Consider the following 20,046-nt stretch of genomic DNA (forward strand, 5'->3'; position numbering starts at 1 on the left):
GTCACTACCTAGAGCTCACGTGTGTAGGTTTGGGTAGAAATGTAGATCGAGTGGTAAATCAACAGCTTCGCTTCTTTGCTCAGCTCTCTCTTCGCCACAATGGACCGCTACAGCATCCGCATCACTGCAGACTTCACACCAACCCGTCTGTCAATCTCCCGCTCCCCTCTCCCCCAAGATGCTTTGGGGCAGCGCCTCCTCCCCGTAACTCTGTGCTTTGCCAAACTCATCACTGAAACAAGACAGCACGGATGCACCTCAGACCCTAAAATTGCTCTTTTGTTTTGCTGCTGTTATTTAAGCACTTGTGCGACCCGGTCAGCCGGACAACTAAACACCACTCATTGTGCTATTGCGAATCCCTTCAATCCATAACGCATTTAAAGTTTTCTGTTGTTTGAGTTTTTCATCAAACGTAGACTTTTTCTTTTTCTTTTTTAGACGCTGCACGACAATATTTGCACATTTCTTTTTCTTTTTTTTGTCAGTAATCCTGTTACGCCTCAAGGACTAGCTTACCCTCCTTTATACAGGATCTGTGGAATAAAAGTGCAAAATTGAATTATTTCTAAGGTTGGATGTTGTTTGATATTATATTAGTGCTGGCGTATTGACTGAACTTGGTAAAATATTTCCATTGTATGCCTTACAAGTTTAAACTTATTTTCTACTGATTCCTGAAGGGGCTTGTGAAACTTCAACCAAGGCTGGTTATGTAGCTGTGCACACACAGGCTAGATGCAAGACAGAGGATTTCAGTAATGGCAACCACTGATAAACAACCCAGCAGCATGCGTAGGAGAGTGTGTGATGAAAGGAATCGGGGAAAAGGAGTCAGGCCACGCAGCAGCAGACGAAGGTAATTAAAGAAGCCATCATCAGCATCATTAATATGCTAGATCTGCTGTGGCCCACTGACTAGTCTAATGGAGAACATGTCATCATCGTCACCATTAGGGAGAGTGGGACACACATAAACACACGCACACACTGTCTTAATGTTGGGTCACGCCACGATTACCACCATTAAGCCTAGAGTGAGAAGGCCTGCTTAGGAAGCCTCATTCTCTTTTACCATCATACATGCACGCATACAGTGCACACACAGAGCCCCGCACGAACTTGTGGATCTTTAATTCAGACCATGTGAGTGATAAGTATGCATATTTAAGTGATGTCAGGCCTGTTGGGTCTTTTAATTAGACAGAATGAATGAATGTTTTATAAAAACGTGTTTAACAATAAATGTGTTCATTAATTTGATGAGAGGATGTGCTCTGATGAGCTGAGTGGAACAGAGTAATGGCTCATATTCGGCTCTAGCGGTTTGATGGTTGTAGAAGCAACAACTAGGCTATCTGTTTCTGATTTTATACTCATTTTTATGTTCCTCTCATTACCAAGAAAAGTCTGCTTTGACGCATGTTTATCCCCTGACCTTGGACGGTTTGGTGGCTTTTAGTGAAAATACACTTTTGCCCAATGCGCAATGTGATACCGGTCCACAGCTCCATGGAGAATAGAAAAGATGGAAAATCTATTAACTTCTAAAGTCTCTACAATCATTTGCTCTCTTTCTTTTCTTTCTTCCTTTTATATTTTCCATCTGCAGGTATGCTTTCAGGTTTGTCATGAAAGTTCATTCAGATGTATAGGTTCAGAAAAAAATGTTGGAGTCCAGCAAAGTCTAGCTTGCATCTATTGAAAAGCATAGGCTGGAACGACTCGGGCATTTTTTTTTCTTCTTCTTCTTTTTTCTTTTTGGTAGGATAAATAAAAAAAATAATTAATTAAAAAAGAAATGGTACAGCAGCTGTAAAGATTTGAAATCTTTCACCAGCGCAGGAGTAGTCAACTCATATTCTGGAGTATAAAGCTGAAAGGACAAGAGGTATCACCAAACTTGGTTATAAATGCATTTTGTTGCCCCTTTTAGCCCCCATCATCTGCTAAAATATTTGTGCAACAAAACCAATCTAAATGTTAAGCAGGTGTGCTGACTTACTCCTCCCCACTGTTGCAGTGGCACCTCCTTGTCCCCCCCCACACCATCCGTTTTCTACAAATGTCCCTCCCTCTTTCTCACAAACCCTTCTCTCTGCCTCCCTTGACACTGCTGGAAACAGAGTGATGATGTGTAATTTAGACCTAATCGCAACATCAGAGTTGTGCTGCGATTTACATCCCTCCACTAGCTGAGCCAGTCAGACAGTCAGGAGGGAGATGTTAATGTGAGACCGCAGGTAATTACTGTCATTACAGCATGCCGCAGATCCTGCCAGTGTACGTGCGCCCATGTGTTGCGTGGGTGGGTGTTATTTGATCTTTTGAATGGTATAGCTTGATATATTTGCGCTTATAATTAATATGGGTGTGTTAATATGCGGGGGTTTTGCCAAGACGGCTTAAACAGAACTTTTTTCATGTGAATATGCGTCAGAGCACGAGACAAAACACAAGATGAAGTCACAAACAGTGACAATATTTACTCCACTGTTAATGTAATTACAATCGATAGCCTGACTCAGTTTATTCTTCAAAATTGAATGATTTGCTTGATGTAATTTCACCGATCCCACGGTTTCTCTTCAGCGCTTATTTGCTGAAATGCAACCCTTCCTTAATCCAATCCTAATTAAAAGCGCAATTTTTCATCATGTTACGCAAACTGAATTATTAATTATGTGTCACTGGTGTCTTCACAGCCTCATTGCTTACTCTTATGCATGTCAGTTCTGTTTTTTTCAGTGGATGCATAAGGTATTAAACAAATGAGTGTCTCATGGATTTCCTTGTGTTGCAACATATTTGAATTTTTACAGTGAAAGAAAAACAAAACCCGATGTGTTGTCTGCTGCTTCGTATTTTCTTGTGCAGGTGAAAAATTCATCAGCTTTAGAAGTTGTAAACTTTTGAACTGGTGCCTCTGTTTGTAGCCCTGGGCTGACTGACTTCTGTCAGATAAACTCGTTAATATTTTAAAAACCTTGACCTCAGGCAACTAAAAGTGTGGGTTTTTTTCTGTTTTCCTGCAGCCCATCTGGATATGGGCAAAACATATTTAATGGATGCTCAATCATCAGGAAACAGATGCCGAGTTCTGAAAGTTTTTGGACGCTACAGACAATAATCTCTTTTATTTTTAATGCTGATAGTTTTTTGTTGGCTAATCATTGCCTCCTTCACTTTTCACTACCATTATTTGTCCTGTTATGCTCACTTGAAGTCACTGGATGATAAAATGAATTATAATGATTCTTAATCACTTTTCTTTGTTTGATTGCTCGGGAATACAATTTCTTTCGCAACAACAGAATCAGTCTTATCTATGTGTTAAATTTAAATCTTCTTTAACTTTCTGGAAACACGTTGGCAATATAAAATAATAAAATATATATTTTGTGCACGTGTGAGATTGAAAATACACATGCAGATATACACACAGATGCACACCGTGCTTGATTCATCTCATACCTGCAGTTGATATTTTGACATTTCGGGTTAATCATTTGACATTTTTATAAACTTAAATCACGGCCCACATATTGGAAACTTTTTCTGTGTTTGCTCAAGTCTTTGTGGGAAGATGGTATGGCATATCAAGGTGTTTCTATGGCGATAAGGGTAATATGTCAGGGTCCCCAGAGTTTAGGCCTGGAAAGGTCCTGACTGATAAGCAGAATGAAAAAGTCAGCAGTTTGGCCAGTGCCATCCAGTCCCTGTTAACCCCACACCCATCTTTTCCCTTTCTCCAATCTCGCCTCCAGTCTGCTTCTGCCCCTCCACCCACCCACCAAATCCTCCATCTCCCCTCCCGCCTGCTTAATACCTCACCTTGCTATTTATACCTGTGTCTGCAAATGCCATCTCTTTCATCCTCCATTATTCTCCATTTACCTAATTTTTCTCTTGTGTTGCCATTATGCTCTATTTTTGACATTTAGTCTCACCCTTTTTGCACCCCCTCTATTTAAAGCATTACTTACCCTGCTTTTTAGCTTTTCTTTAATCACACCTTTGCTCCCCTCCACCCCACATTCATATTTAATATGATGTTTGCATCTGAGCGTGTGCACAGGCGTGTCTGTTTACAAGACAGAGACATGCAGTCCATAAATGTGTGAAGCTGCAGGATGTTAATATTTTAAAAAAATACTTTAAGCTGCTAACCTGTTTAAATTACTTGGGATTTGGTTAGCGTGAATATCGGTGTGTACTTCACTAATCTGCTGGGTAAAGTATAGAAAAGGGGGCAGTATATCTGCAATAAGGAAATGCTGAAAAGATTGCAACTGCTTAAGTTTTGATGGATAATTCTTGGCTACTGTATCGACTGTAGGTGATCACGCTCCGGTCAGAGATGGAGGGGACGCGGTCTGACAATGCAAAGCTTCTGCACGAGAGCCAGCTGGTCATGACTAATGTCAACCTTTGGATCACTGAGCAAAAGTATGGACACTCCCAACATGTTTTTTGTGAATTTAAAAAATAAAAACAGAGGATTTAAGGAAATAAAAGGAAGTTATTAATGTTTTCTTAGTTGGCACATGCTATAAAATATGTGTGTATCATATAGTGTACTGTTATGTGTAGCTACAGTTCAAGGTCAATCTACAAAATACTTTATGTTGTAGAAAATATTGATTTTATGATTTTAATGGTGCATTTTGATCTATTTGTTTATATTCAAACAACTAAAGGACAGCCAAAAACTGTTGATGTGTTAGTTTGTGTAGAATTACATTAAAAAATGTGTCTTCCTTACTAAGGGCTTCCAGTGAGAGCATTATTGCCCAGATTAAAGCCCAAAACAAAGCTCTGCTTGTCATCACTAAAGAGAAAGAGTAAGTATATTTGGCACAGCGATATTTTTCAGTAGCTAGATTTGTTTGCGTTTGTAGACAAGTATGTTCGAATGAATGCGTTTCAACCCTGTACATCGCTTTATTTAGGGAATATGACTGAAGATGGTCGGCGGTGGTTTGGAAGTGAGGCAGCATGAAGTGTGTCTGTGTACGTGTGTGTGTGTGCATATGCTGAGGTGATTCAGGTAGACTCCCTGACATACTCACACCTGACAGTGTTTCTGTTTAGTCATGTCTCATAAATACACGCATACATGGGCGTGACATATTCTTCATGCCAGAGATCAAAGCTGTCTAGCTATAGTGCCATACGTTCATAATCCCCACCCAGCACCACCGTAACCATGTTCTCCTCTGTCTCCACTCACACGTGTCCTCGTTCATGTGTGCTCGTGTGTGCTTATGTTTTTGTCATGTTATCATGTGGCTCTTGTGCATAACAGACTCCATACACCTTTGTCGAAATCACATCTCCCTCAATGGTTCCTTTTCATAATGAACACAGTCCTTCAATATTCCCTAACCGGAAAATGTCTGCTTCCCGCCCCCCTGCAAATAAAACAATTTCAGAATTCTTAATAGGTCTGAAATTGGTGGGCACAGCAAGATACTGAAATAGATAGTCACTAGGGTAAGTGATAAATGCTGTGCAAAAAGAATTGTGTTATAATGGACTACAGTATATGCGTGTATGCGATGATGTCTGAACTGCTAGTTAAAGGCTGCTCTGGAAAAGAGAGAAACGCGGACATCACTGGTGTTGCTTGAAAGACTATTTTGTCAGCAATGTTAACAAGAGTCTCTTGATGATAATAGGTGTCTGCTATTCTTCCTCTCTATTTATATTTCTCTGTTTAACACGTCTCTCTGCTTTTGTCAGATGCCTTCAGGAGGCTAATGACACACTGAAGGCAGAGGTAAAGAGACTGAAAGAAGCGGTGGATGAGAAGGAGAAAGACATGGAACTCTTCAAGGTGAACAGGGGCAGAGTGGAAAAGCAATGAACTACAAATAAGGAGATACAAGAGCGAGTCAATCATAAACAGGTTTGTTTTTTATAATTGTTTGCAGGCCCATCTCCGGGACTGGGGAGTACAGCAAGACAGGAAAACGTGAGTCATCTACATTTATGTGGGCACGTGTATGTGTGTGTGTGTGACCACACATTTAAAGGCATACGTTTGTTTGCATTCAGCAGCTGATCAAAGTTTAGCATGTAACAAAAGCCACCACGTTTGGCTCTTTCGCACACAATCTGGTCGGAACAAAGCTGATGATGATAGTAACAGCAGGAGTGCCAAGTTGTGAATGAAACGCCCCGCGGGCCCGGCCACCTGTGCGTAGCAGTGCCCGTGTGTGCGCACGTGCTGCTGTTTTATTTCTTCTTCGTCAATCTGAATATGTTATTCATGCTGGGCCTTTAACAATGATTACACTTCAATCAAGTGCCCATCCTCTCCTGCTTGCAACCCCCGTGGCTGCCAAATAGCATTCATCAATAGAGAGGAGATATATTTATTATGTTCATTAAGCCAATGAAAACGAACGTGGCACAGATGGGATTGGGTGTAGGATGGAAGTGAGAAAAGAGGGTGCGCGCATACGGGAGAGGGGGTGTTTGTGGGGGCACCTGCCTGCAGCGCTTCTCCCCATACCCCAAGTGTGAGCCCCCCTAAGGTACCCCTCATTAACAGCTCCCCCGCCCACGCCCCATTCTAACCTCACCCCGTTTTTTTTTTTTAACATGTGCTCATGTTGCACCCCTCCCCTAACAAACCACCAGACTCTGTTTCCAAAACGGATCAGATTTGTTTTGACTGGGGTAGGTTTCCAGTGCTATTCAAAGCTGTCAGTCATTTTAATGATATCATTAAGGGGCCGCGACAGAAAGATGAATCGCTTTTCTTTGTCTTTCCCTCATAATTGCGAATGAGCAAGTGAGAGGGACAGAGTGAGAGAGGCAGTTCATATAGATGTATGCATAAGAGAGGGTTTTGATTGAGCGAATATAATAACACGGAACGAGATAAAAACAGTGAATGAAAGCCTCTTCCATTGTGTCACCCCCATCCAGCCCCTCTTCCTCCTTTGCCCCCCTTTTTTATTCCATTCCTTCATTATGTTGATTCCTAATTTATTTTATTTTATTAGTATGCCCACACCTTCCCCCACACTCGCACCTACCAAAAAATGCCATATGTGTTAAAATTGCACTTCTATAAAGCAATAGATAATGTCATGATTGCAAGGCAGCCGTATAGAGTGTAAATTTCATTACTAGTGGGACAGGGGGTATCTTAACAATGTCTGTCTGCTGTCACTATCACTGACAGCAGTCAACACGGGGTGAAGGTTTTGTCATTAGATATGCCTTTATTAAAGAAATTTATTATGATTACCTGACCTACTGTTATAAAGCTGCTTGAATGAGAAGGCCTTTCATTGCATTTGTTATTTTGTGAAAAAGTAAAGCCCACAGGGAGGCGCGGAGAGGCCTGATGGAGGGGACCGCAATTGTGTTAGCTCGGTAAACGAAATTTTCTGCATTTCTCAACCTCAACAAATTACGTAAAACTCAACAAATTACGCAAAACTGAAGCTTTTTTACATGCAAATATAAATCTTAAGAGTCAAAAATGATATTGGCATATTTATTTGCATTTTCTGCTCAAAATCCACCTGGTGGATGAAGGATAAGGAAATCTCCAAGCATCAGCCAACTCGTAGCTCAATTTGCTGCCATAACGGACGGGAAAACTTAGATTTAGACACGCAGATCTAATAAGCGCTTGTTAATAAGGTGATGTTTTGACAAAAAGCATGTCTGTCTGAGCAGACATTTTTGTGTAACGGTGTTTACACTACATCGTGTCTATCCAAATCTATTTAGTAGCCGTTTCTGTAATCCTCGTCAGCAGCTGTTTTCCAGATGTTGTAGAATTGTAGATGTTCAAATATATATTTTTCTTGCACTGTAATCCCTTAAAAGCCTACTAGGAGTAACGCTTCTGAACCGAGCTGTTTCTGTTATATTTCAGGCCTCCCCATAGGACAAAATGACTGGGTGTGCATTGAAAGTTAGTGAGGGTGGTCTCTGCCTATGCAGCTACTCTTGCAAAAACTCGGAAACTATTCTAATGGTCGTCAAATTATTCATCTGAGGTGCCAAAAGTCGTCTTGGTGGGTACAGGGAAGGCCACATTTTTCTGGGGGAAAGAGTTAAAAAGTAAGCAAAACTTTATCTGTTTACCTTAGAAACCTTGTTATGAGGACAGTAATATCAATGCAGGGGTGTGGCTCTGGACATAGAACAGATTGTAGAGTTTGATCCTAAACAATGTACAATCTACAGTCCATATGTCAAAGGTTTTTGGCCACGGAGACCAAATTAAATCTCTTATCAAACTAACACCTTGCCTTTCATTTCCACTGTGTAAATAAGTAGCCGAGTGTTAAAGTAAAAAGCTATTTTGCCATTACGGGTAAAAGCGGTATTGCTCAAACTAAAAAACAATGATAGGAGTTGTTATGTGCACAATTAATGCCCTGGATCGGTGATACTAAAAAGGTTTGTTACACTCTTGTTGCGCAGTAACATCATAGTGTCAATTAACAATCTCATTAAAGCCCCTCATGATAATCACTTATACAAGTGTCTTGTACCTCCCTCTAAAGTGCTGCGTGTGGCCTGATGGGTTTCGATGCTGCTTGCCCCTCCTTTCCCTCCCACCTCTCTCCTGCAGAAATGCTTATTAAGAAGAAAAAGAAGAAGGATAAACTCTGACAACAGACATTACAACCCAAAAATGATTTCTGCTAATATCTGAAAATATGATACCAGTACACATTGATATGCAGTGAGTGGCGGAAACAGAGATTGATGCTGTTTGCCTCTGGCAGCACTGACTCAGTGGCTGCCTGACACAACCCATGTGGGGGAAGCGCTCATAAAGCATCAGGCTTCATCAGTTGCACCGCTAACGATGTGCTTCCAATTAAGAGCACCCAGTGATCACAGCAGAGGATTTGTACAAACAAGGAGAACCAAAGTGACAGAGAAGCAGAAAGCGGCGATGAGAGGGAGGCTGTGTGAAAAGAGAGCCGAGCCTTGCATAAAATTTACAGCAAAAATGAGGACAGTAAATAAGAAAGATGAGTGAGACTGGAGCAGGAGAGGAACCACGTAGTTTATTGCCTGGTTTAGAGAGCATGGCCGCTTGGCTTTGACACTAATGACTGTAATTATACACACACTGATTGGATTAGGCTGCTAATTACACACATCTGTGTTTGCGTGTAAACACAGGAACACATGTTTACACGGGCGCCAAGCCAAGCGCTCGGCACTTCGCCGGTTTCTCACATCGAGTGCATAAATCTCACACAGTTGTCTCAGCAGCGGAGATGATTCATGATCTGCTGAAGACCACATTACCGCGTAGGAAAGCGTTTAAATCATTTGAGGAAAATGTGTAGATGTGGCGCTTTGGATTTTATGGAATTGGCTTGTGGTTAAAGTTTGTGTCTTCTGTTATTTTTTTTTCTCCCCCTTCGCTGTAGCAATGGAAACTCATGGAACTCGTCTTTCAAGCGGCATTCAAAATTTGAAAGATCAAAGGAAATTTCTGCATTTCTCTTATTAATGTTCTTTGTATCATCATTAGGGTGTGAAATTAAAAGATCTGCAAGGGTCAGTGGCAATTATGTTCAGTTTATAAATGTCATTTTCAGGAAATTAGGTTTTCTCACTTATATTGGCCAAGCTAAATTAGTTAGTTGGCTAATATGCAGGGACTCAGATTATATTTTGTCAGCTGGGGAATGTATGGATTGGTTTTTTTTGTGTTTCTCTTGCACATATTTGGGGGAACTTATCAAAAATATTCATGTTATCTAGATATATTTATAATTGTAGTTTGTTTTTTGCCATTAAAAAATTGTGTCGTTTTTTTGGAGCAACCATTTCTTTTGTTCAGTCTCGAAGCTACATGCTATAACTCAGAGTTGTATGATGATCCATAGAAATGCAAAATAATATTACATCCATATAAATGATTCAAAAATCAGAGAAGGAAATAGTCAAGAGATTGCTGGGTACCGTTTTTAAGCAGCGTTATAACTATCTACTGTTTTTGTTGTTGCCTTTGTTAGCTGCAAATGCACGGGAGCCGAAAACAATGTCAATTCAAATATTTGTGTCTTCCTCAAGTGTCTTCCACATCTTAAATGGTTTCAGTTGCGACTAATAAGGGCAAAAGTTTATGACTGCGTGTGTGTGAGCGTGCGCACGCATCTACAGGAACAATGGGACTATTTATTAGCGTTTCAATGAGTGCGTGCATCTTCTCAGTTGAGGCAAAATGGGACCATCTTCCCGTCCGCTGCTCTGATAGAAAATCCCAGCTTGCTCTTTTACAAGAAAATTAACATTGGGGAGGTACAGTGGTACTTTAATGGGCTAAGAACTCTTCAATAAAGTATTTAGAAGGTTTTTTTTTTCCAAATGCTAACTGGACAGGTTCACTGGGGCATGAAAGAAAGAGCGTAAAGCGGGGGCAGCAAGCTCTTCAGCCCGTACAGAGCACCATTATCCAGCGTCGTTAATTTAATAGACATTCCTTAGACAGCCCTCGGTCTGAAGATAGGAGACCCTAACATTTGTTTGTCATTTCCCAAAACGGTTTTAATAAACAGTTAAAATCTTAAATGGCTTCTTGTACTCTTAATGTTCCCTGGCTGCGCTTGCGTTTGTTTTGTTTTTGTTTTTTGCTGTTTTGTTTTTTTTCCCCAGCTTTATATGCACTTTCTTATATAATTTAATGATTTCTGGAACCCATTTGCTCACCCATCTTTGAGTTTAGTAATAAGTTATAATGAAGATAGTTATAATGAAGATGATGCACGCCAACTTCTTTATGCCGCAGATTTCCGAGGACATTTGACTGAAACTGTTCAGTCAGGCAAATGCATGTCATTGTGCAAGAATAGGTAGAAGCAAGTGTAAACTTAATGTGCTTTTTAAGCTAAACTACAGACAAGGCAGTTAAAGGATCTGCAAGAAGGAAAGAGTTTTGTTATTCTGTTTTTTCTCTCAGACCGCTAAACTCCCTGTACTGTTTTAAAGAGTTTATTTTTCATGTATGTTTGTTTGCCTGTGTGCATACACTTGTGTTGCAGCATGGAAAAGAAGGGCTGCGTCGCTCTAAACCTCAGCAAAATCGAGGACATGCAGACCAGACTGCAAAGCAACCTGGAGGCCATCGGAATGCTAAATCAACAAGTAAGCGCTCGTCCACACGCACGCACACAGACACACACAAGAACACGTACACACCGGGTCCTGACAGTCCTTTTACCCGACAGATACAAACACACACCCACACACCGGCCCACCTGCTGTTGAGCTCACACAGAAGAGGAAGCTTTCATGCGTCCAACTTCAAACACACAAGCGCACTTACACAGAGGCGCACGCAGACATCCATTTCCTCTTCCTACGATAAAAGTGAAAAATCGGCAGCGGGGTGGGGTGCGGGATGTAGGGACGTGGTGTGGGGAAGTGGGGTGTGTGTGTGTGCGGGGGGGGGGGACAAATCGTATCGGGAAAAGGCAGTGACGTTCCTTTCCACTGGTAAATGATTTCCCTTTCATGAAACTGAGAGAGAGATGTATATCAATACAGCCGTGCTGATCTCTCCATGACAGCATAGGGAAATGGCCCGCTGTGATAAAACAATGTGGGGGAAAAAACACAGAGGAATATTCTTGGGAAATGCTGACATTTTTTACTGTGTTGAGCTTCACAAGAGTCAACAAATCACCAAAGAAGAGACAAATCAAAAGTACTCCTCAGCCCCCTCAGTTCTCCAAAACTCCAGGGCCTAGGGAGCGGCTCACCCGACTTTTGTTAGTTTGTGAAGTGGCCTGCTGATTGACGGGGTATGACAAAAGCTGGTACTTGTTGAAGTTTTAATGCAGTGTTGTTTCAGTGAAGAGCAAATGACATTAGCTGTGGGTTTAGGATAGAGGAACATGGAGAAACGCAGAGGAGAACTCAGACAAGAGAGAAAGAGAGAGGTGTTGTTTAACAGGTCAGGTGTGTAATAGCACCTCTTAATCTCTAGTGTGAATCATTACACACATTGATCCAACATGGACAGTATACACACACACATACACGCAGGCAGTCAGGAAAGGAGAGGATGTAAACACCTCACTCTGCAGTGAACACACTTGCGCGCGCACACAGAGCTATCAGTAAAGAAGTTGAATGGAATGACTCAGATTATGAAAGGCGTTGGGTTACAAATCAGGTCTGTGTCTCCTTGAATCAGTCGTATTTACTCATAGTAACAAACTGGTTTGACGCCGGCGCTTTCTCACTCGCCGAAAGGCATTATACGGAGCACATATGCATGATTTCCATCCGACTGTCAAGCCAATTTCATGCAAACTTTTGAAACGTCACAGAAAATTAACAGAGATGAAGACGAACACGAGAGGACTAAAAATCGAGATTCTTTTCGAGACTCGATCAGCAGCAGGGTATCGTTCTTCTGATGATATCCAGGTTGTCTCGTGGCTACACGCGACAATTAAAACAGGCATTAAGCAGCTGAACAGTTTTTATGCAACTCTTTTATAGTTCTGTAATTGCCATAATTTGCATTAAAACTATACAAACAGTGGAAAAATACACACGCACACATGCTTAACTCCCTTCACCCCTACTTATACACATCCTTGTGTCCTTTTCATCCACATATATGCACACCAATTCACCCACGGAAAGTTAAGGTTGAGAAGACAAGCTGTGATTTTTAATTTCAACCCCCCCGCCTTACAATTAGAAAAGCATCCAGAGCCACAAAAGATGAGAAAAATTAAACCGGTCGCGTGCAGTTAATTATAAATGTCAGACTCTGTGTTTTTCATCTAGAATTGTTATTGCTTTTGGCATGACTGAAAATGGACGTGTTGCAGGAGGTTTGCCTGTTGAGGATAGTAAAGCATCTTATGATCGTTTGACACGTCGACATGCCATTGGTTCTTCGAGGGTTAAGCCTAAGACCCGTGCTCAGAGTTTATTGAGCATGTGTGTGTCTCTCTGTGTCTGTGTGCATGCGTACGATGTCTGGACGGGTAATATTAGCAGAACCATCCGGAAATGTGTCTGTCTCATCTCCGTTTGTGTTTTTCTCTCTCCTTCACGCACACACACACGCAGACTCACACATGGCCAGACATGTTAATGTGACATCATTCTTTAACCGTAGTTTTTACACGCACACACTTAAAAACAGATGTGGATGAGTGCAACTGTCATTACCCGATGAGTCTTTTTTGTCTTTACATCCTTTAATTTCTTATTTTACTCGTACTCACAGCTAAAAATACATTATTTCATATCTTTTTCTCTCTTTTATCTACCTTATTGCAATTTTTAGACTGGCACATTTTGCATATAATTACCGAGCTTTTACAACAAATATAAATGCTTTTATTTTTTGTATTAAAAACCATGTTTTAACTCACACTCCACGCTGCCTTTACCCAAATGTCCTTGTCACACACACACACACACAAATAAAACAAAAAATCCTCAATTTAGCTAGTCTATAATTGTGTTTCAGGGAGCCCAATCATGTCCTGACGATGTGCGATTTGTTTTGTGTCACGGATGATTTTGTGTCAAATCGACCTCTAATGATCGCTCAAATTGGCTGTTTTCATGTAGAAATTTACACTGTCGCATGACTCCCTCTTGCAACCACTTCAAACTGTGAACACAATACAATCCTGAACCCCACCCCCCCACCCCCTTGCAATTTTCCATTTGCATTTCTGTTTCAACAGGCATGAAAGCGACTGTGAAAGATGATGAATTAATCACATAATGGAATGTCAGTTACTTGATGAGCACGATAGCTGTTCACTTTTGATGGTTGATATTTATTGCTAACTTTGATTCGAGTTGTGTGATTCCACTGCTTCGGCTAAAGGAGAGCCGTGTTTTTTGGAAACTTCTCAAAAATGTGCCACTGTTCCTTTGGCTACACAAACATATTAATCTCTTTGTCTGCACATGTGCTTCTCTGTGTATGTTTCTTTCTTTTTTTCTCTGTAGTTAGGCAATCTCAGTCAGGAGAATAAGCGGTTGCGTAGGCAGCTGGAAGAAGAGAGGTCCATGCATAGACAAGTGGAGAGGAGTGGGCCCCTTCCTCCTCCCCCTACAACCACCATCCACCTCCCACTCTCTCTCAGTGTCAGCCCTCCTATCTGTGCCTCCCTTCCCTCATCCCTGGACCTGCCCCGTCTTCTGAGTATAGTCCCAGTGACAGGGGACACTAATGGGACTCAAACCAAGCCGACTACAGTCGGAGTAGGGAGACCAGGTGAGTCCAAGGCTTCGGATAAAGCGTCCTTGATTAGGCCGTCTTCCAAGTGCGCTTTCTCCGCCTCTGTGGAAGATGCCGGGTCTAAGGGGACAAGCAGGAATCCGGCAAAATGAAGCCCCCTGAAGACTTTGACCTGCCATGGCTTTTGACCTTCAGCTTCTCGCTGGGGAGCATACCCAGGATGAGGTTAATGTCCTGCAGGTCAAAGTCAAGTCCCACAGTTCTTTGTGCCTAAGGTGGCGCTCGGAAACAGAAAATAATGGAATTTCTTCAGCCATATTTATAAGGGTACTGCTGTTCCATGCAACGATTTATGCCAAGAAAACATTCACACTGACAGATTACTTAGACTTAAAATTATGATAACTGACTGTGTCCTCAAAAATGTTTCAGTGCTTCAAGCAATTACATCTTCAATTAATAATATTATTCTGCAGCAAAACTGCAGCAGTGAGCACAAAATCTCAAATGCACTTATTTGAAAATTCCCAACAGTTCACTTGAGCTATAACCAGATTTTTGCACCTTAAATGCACAAATGAACTAATCAAAACAAGAAACTTAATGTAGATAGAGTTAAACAGTAGATCTGAAGATGAGTCCCGCTTGGATAAATGAGAAACAGCACATGATCCATCCACAGGCGTGGTTCAGACGTTGATGTAAATGGCAGTAACGCAGCCTCTGATTATGCTCCAGCTGTGCACCACGTGTCCCGCGTCTGCTGCGGCGAATGTGGCCGTGCGTCTCTATGTTTGAGTACATTATGTGTCTGTGTACTTCTGTGTCTCTTTGAGAGACTGTGGGTGAGCGCGTGCTCGCGTGATTGGGTGTATTAGCTGTCTGATATTATGTTTTATACTTTCAAAACTGTTTATTGATTTTTTTTCTGTGCCCCGTATTGTGACGGTAGCAAAATAAAAACACATATTTGCAAGCGGCTTTATATTCCTCCCCACTTTTGTTTTGCATGTCAGTGTGCCAAAAATATATTATTTCTGCCAGTTGGATGCTTGTACTGTAACAATAACTGGCAGTGGTACTCGTTAATTAGGCTTTTGTAAAAAAAATTATACGACTGCTGAGTCAGGCATTGACGCTGATACGGGTAAGTACCTTTCTAGGAAGTAAAATCGTTCCATTAAAAGATCTAAAATGAGTTTGGGACCTGGGATAACATGTAGATCTATAGGGCACGCGTTCCTCTATTCATGTTTCAAGTGTTTGAATAAGAGCAACTCTCATTCGCACAAATAAACCCTCGCAGAGGAAGCATGTGCATATCCAAAGTTATAAAGAGGGAACACTGTGATAATGAGAATTCTAGGAAAAGCAGGTCTCAGGCCACAACTAGCTTCTTCATCTTGCCTTTCTCTGTCACCGTGTCCACCTTCCTGTCTTCCAAACCCACTTTTTCTTTTTTTTTATCCTTCATTGGTTCTTTATATTTATATATATATATATATATAGCAGTTGTATAGCTGGTCAGGATGTCATACATTTTAATGATTTCGAGCGGAGCTGCATGTCCTTGTTAGCTTTGTTTTCCTCATTTGCCGTGTCACACTCAAAAATATCCTTTTTTTATGTGCAAACACACACGTGTGCACCTACCCACACATCCACACACGCATATTCTTTTCACAAACACACACACTTTCACAAATGGCACAGTCATTAAAAATGAAACCACAGGCTTTTTGAAAACTCCCAGGACTGAGGGAAAAGTCAGCAGCGCGGCGGTGAAAAGAGTCCCCCTGGAAACAATGAGGAGAATGATCATTTGTTGTTCTTGAAAACCCGGTGAGGTTTCACAGAGGTTAAGCTTCCCTTTGATGTGTTTTTAACTCGTTTCAGCTCTGTGGAGGGATTAGTCAGCCTCTCTCACACACACACAAACACAAATGCACACATTTACGCACACAAGTACATGCAGGCTCTTAATTTCCACACCATGAGCTCTTCTCTCACAAAGACAGAAAAGCACACTACGGTCTCCTTCCTAACCTAATTTTATCAAATGAGCATGTGTGGTACTTCACTGCTGTGTGTGTGGTCCCTTGGAAATCTGTGGTAAACCAGCAAAATATTGCATGTCAGTATTTTTTTTTTTTTATCCCAAATTAGCGTCGGGCTGTTAGTGAACAGTATGGGCCCTCAACCGCAAGAGAGATTTTAAAATAAAAAACAGAGAGAAGTTGAAGATAATCTTAGCACTCATTACAGTGTTTACGACTTATTATTTGGTCCCCATTTCAAGATACAAATGATTGGGATGCTAGTGCCCATGACATTTGTGAGTGTATGCTCTATCAGCTCCAGTCTGGGCTTCCCTGTAGGTCTCTGCATGGTTGCCTGTGCTAATAATCATACGCAAATATTGTGTTCAAAGCTTGTCTGGTAAGCATTTGTGGTACAAGAAGCTTTTGCAGGATTTTAAGAATTTATTTCAGCCAACTTGGAGCAATAAATGGGTGTAGATAGACCACACCTGAGCAACTCAGATAGAGCCTTAGCTCTGCTAATAAACTCAACAGGAAAGGTTATTAGTTGCCACAACAACACATCTGGTATTTTTTTCACCTTGTGAGTTTGTGTTACAGCAAAAACCTGCTGTAGCAGAAATCACGAAAGAGATGGTGCAAACTATGTTCGCGAGTGTTTCTTTGTAAGCTGACATTTTGTCAAAATTCATTCAATAACATTTACAGATGTGTTCCTCTTGGATAACTTGATTCAATTCAATATTATTATTAATGGCTTGAACAGTAGTGGCATCTGTGCCCGACCCTCTCTGATGTCTATAAGCACATAGTCGGTTAATTGAACCACTGTCTGCTGATGGGCTATTTAGCCAATCACTCATTTTCATTCAGGCCAAATTTGTTCCATGTCTAAATATCATCTCTTCAAGTGACTCATTAAGCCCCGCCCTGAGTCACTGTCAGGGCTGTGGATTCACTGTGGTAGTGTAGTGTAGGCCAGGCATACTGCACCCCATCTGAGTTGAACAAAAGTCCGAATGACCTCCCAGGATTCATCAGGCTTCTTCTTGTATTCTTTTGCAAAGTTCAACATTATCGTTTGAACCAAAGAGCACAAAAGCGTTTTTTCTTTGTCGTCTATTATTTAATGTCCTTCGAACTGTCTAAGCTGTCACTGAAACTCAGATTTCCATTGATCCTATACTAAGTCTGAAGTCCTTGCTCTTGTCTTGTCTGGTTTTCACTGCTAGTTTGTACATGCAGCACATTCTCCAAAGGTTTATTTTAGGAGGAAACCACTGTGGCCGTGATCGTTGGTACTGTGGCCCATTCTGTACCTCCTAATTACTGCTGTAGATGTGTGCTTTAACTCATTGTTAATTGATCGTGTGTCTTTCTGTATGACCTTCACACTTAAAGCCAATCAGAGCAGATTTTTGGCAGTTCTTTCAATTCATGTAGATGCATTGCACAGATTTAATACAACTATGGTGTTTACATGACAGTTTGTAATAATCAGGCTTATATGAAATATACTTTCTTACATGTGAAAGTTACCATAGTGTATTAGCTTTAGTTTCACTGAATTTATAAACTGTGGTGTTTGAGTATTCTAAATATAGTCTTGTTTTAGTCATTCATAAATGAAAATATTCTACTTGTCAGCTTAGAAATAATCCACTTATTGAGAGGTGATACAGCTTTAAATGAGTCAACATTTAAGTGACAGTGCACAGCGATGTACTCGCTTATTTTGCATACTAAATATGTATGACTTGTAGACTATAAAATGGCAATAAGCCTACATTCAAACTCTAACTCTTGCTTAAATGATAGTATTCCTTGGTATTCCTTATTCCTTGGAAAAAGGGAAAAACCTGTGTTCGCTTTTTCTAAGGACTAATTACAGTCATGTAAAAAATATCTATTTTGTCCGATGCAAGAAAAACAGAAAAGAGAATAAAGCTTCCACAAAGATGCAGTTGTGATGCAAAACTGTCCAATAAAAACTTGCATGTGTAAGATATTTCTGTACTCAGCAGCTAAGATAATAAACATTAAACCATACTTATTTCAGCGCTGGATTCGGATTTTATTCACATCATGTGTGGCACTATTGGGAACTGAGGCTTTTGCATTGCCAACATCATGCTTTTATGTTTTCTGTTGGACAACAGAAGACCACAAACATCGATTTTACAGTCAGCTGTTAACTCAAGTATCCCAATGCTACTTGTTGTCAGGAAAAATAAAACAACAGTTTTCTGACTAGAGAACTTTTTAAATTAGGCAATACTGAGTGTTCCCAGATTGTCGAGCTAATCTGGGATGGGCGGGGTCAGTGGGGATGGGGTTTACAACATATTGGAGTCCAGTAACCATTTGTCTCTTCTTTACAGTGTGTGTTAAATTGTATAATTAGCGCACAGTTTCTTAAATCATGGCCACAAATCTGTTTTGTAAGGTTCCTTTTTGAGTACAAATGAATCACTGTGTCAAATTTCAAAGAAGCCCCTCAAGGTGTGGAAACAAAATTCGTTTTCATCATCGTCAGTTCATCCTTGAGTCCAAGTGAACGTTTGTATAATAAAATTCCCCGCAGGCGTCTGATATATCACCTTCACGAAAGCGGGACAGATGTGAGGTGACCCTGAACTAAGACCTACAAAATGCAATCAGTTCATCCTTGTGAACCGTTTTGTCGAGTTTGAAAAAACTTTCTCGAGGAGTTTAAGAAATGTTTACATGAATGGCATGGACAGCTTGAAGACGTAATACCTCTGGCCACAGCTGTTTGTGGAATAATATGTTTATTAAATTTATTGAACTACCAGAGACGTGTAACCTTGAGGTGTACAGCTTAGCGGCCATGATGTAGGTACAATTATTATTGCGTAGCAAATAGCAGACAGCTTACAAAATATATTAATGAAACTGAAATGAAAACTGGTGCATCTTCCATTATCTACTTGGTTGCCTGGAGAAATATATCTTACAATTATTAATTAAGCTCACAAATGAAGAGGATCATGAATGTTGTGCGTATGCTATTAGTCAATGAAAGTGAAAAGCTGCCCTGTTTACCGAATGCACAACTAACTAAGAAAAAGAACCAATATTTTGACCACAAATGGCCAAGTTGACAATATGAGCAATGTCTCAAAAAGTTTTACCCAGAAGTGAAAGAAGTAGTAAGAGGAAATGGAGGAATGTGCGACAGTAGGAGCCCTAGCAGGAAGGAGAGATTACAAGGTAATATGAGGCGAGGAAGCATTAAGGACTACAAGGAAAGGAAAAAGGAAGTGTAAAAGTAGTGAAAGAGGGATGCATGAGGGAAGAGACTGAAAGAATGTAGCTGGGGATTTGGGGAGTAAGTTTGGGACTGCTGGGGGAAACCAGAGTGAACGATGGATGCAGAGGGAGACTGACAAAGGAGGCAAGGAAAGGAGGTGCTGGGTGTGATTTAGAGAGCAGAGAGGTTGGGATGGGGGAAAGAGGAGAGAAAAGAAGAGGCAGAGGAGGAGTAATGGGACGGAGGAGTAATGGGACATTTAGAAAGAAAAGTGAAAAGTGAGAGAAACCTGTGACAAGAAGTATGAGAGATGAAGGAATGAAGAGACGCTGGAGACTGAGCGAGGGGGAAAGATGGGAAGGGAGCAGAGGGAGAGAAAAAGAAAGAAAGTGAGTAGTGTGAGATTTGGGGGTATATATGGAAGAGAGAGTGCCAAAGAAGAGCATATTGTCCTTATCGGCCTGCTCCAGAAAGCCTTCTCCCTAATGGGGCTGGTGTGAAGGGGA

The 20,046-nt window shown here is 41.0% G+C and overlaps 1 protein-coding gene across 1 annotated transcript in view; it reads left to right on the forward strand.

The window, feature by feature from the left end:
• Positions 1-15,193, forward strand: part of LOC147321850 (uncharacterized) — a 97,509-nt gene extending 82,316 nt beyond the window's left edge. Inside the window, exons 20-25 of the mRNA XM_086305130.1 lie at positions 4,340-4,449; positions 4,770-4,844; positions 5,746-5,839; positions 5,937-5,977; positions 11,043-11,145; positions 13,993-15,193. Of these exons, the coding sequence (XP_086161256.1) occupies positions 4,340-4,449; positions 4,770-4,844; positions 5,746-5,839; positions 5,937-5,977; positions 11,043-11,145; positions 13,993-14,376 (807 nt within the window). The 3' untranslated portion in view covers positions 14,377-15,193. The remainder of the gene's footprint in view (positions 1-4,339; positions 4,450-4,769; positions 4,845-5,745; positions 5,840-5,936; positions 5,978-11,042; positions 11,146-13,992) is intronic.
• The last annotated feature ends 4,853 nt before the right edge of the window (positions 15,194-20,046 follow it).

Source organism: Aulonocara sp. 'chitande type north' Nkhata Bay, linkage group LG9, assembly GCF_057382095.1.
Source record: "Aulonocara sp. 'chitande type north' Nkhata Bay isolate Kocher_YH1m ecotype deep benthic linkage group LG9, A_spYH_male_GT1.1, whole genome shotgun sequence".
Classification (NCBI taxonomy): Eukaryota; Metazoa; Chordata; class Actinopteri; order Cichliformes; family Cichlidae; genus Aulonocara; species Aulonocara sp. 'chitande type north' Nkhata Bay.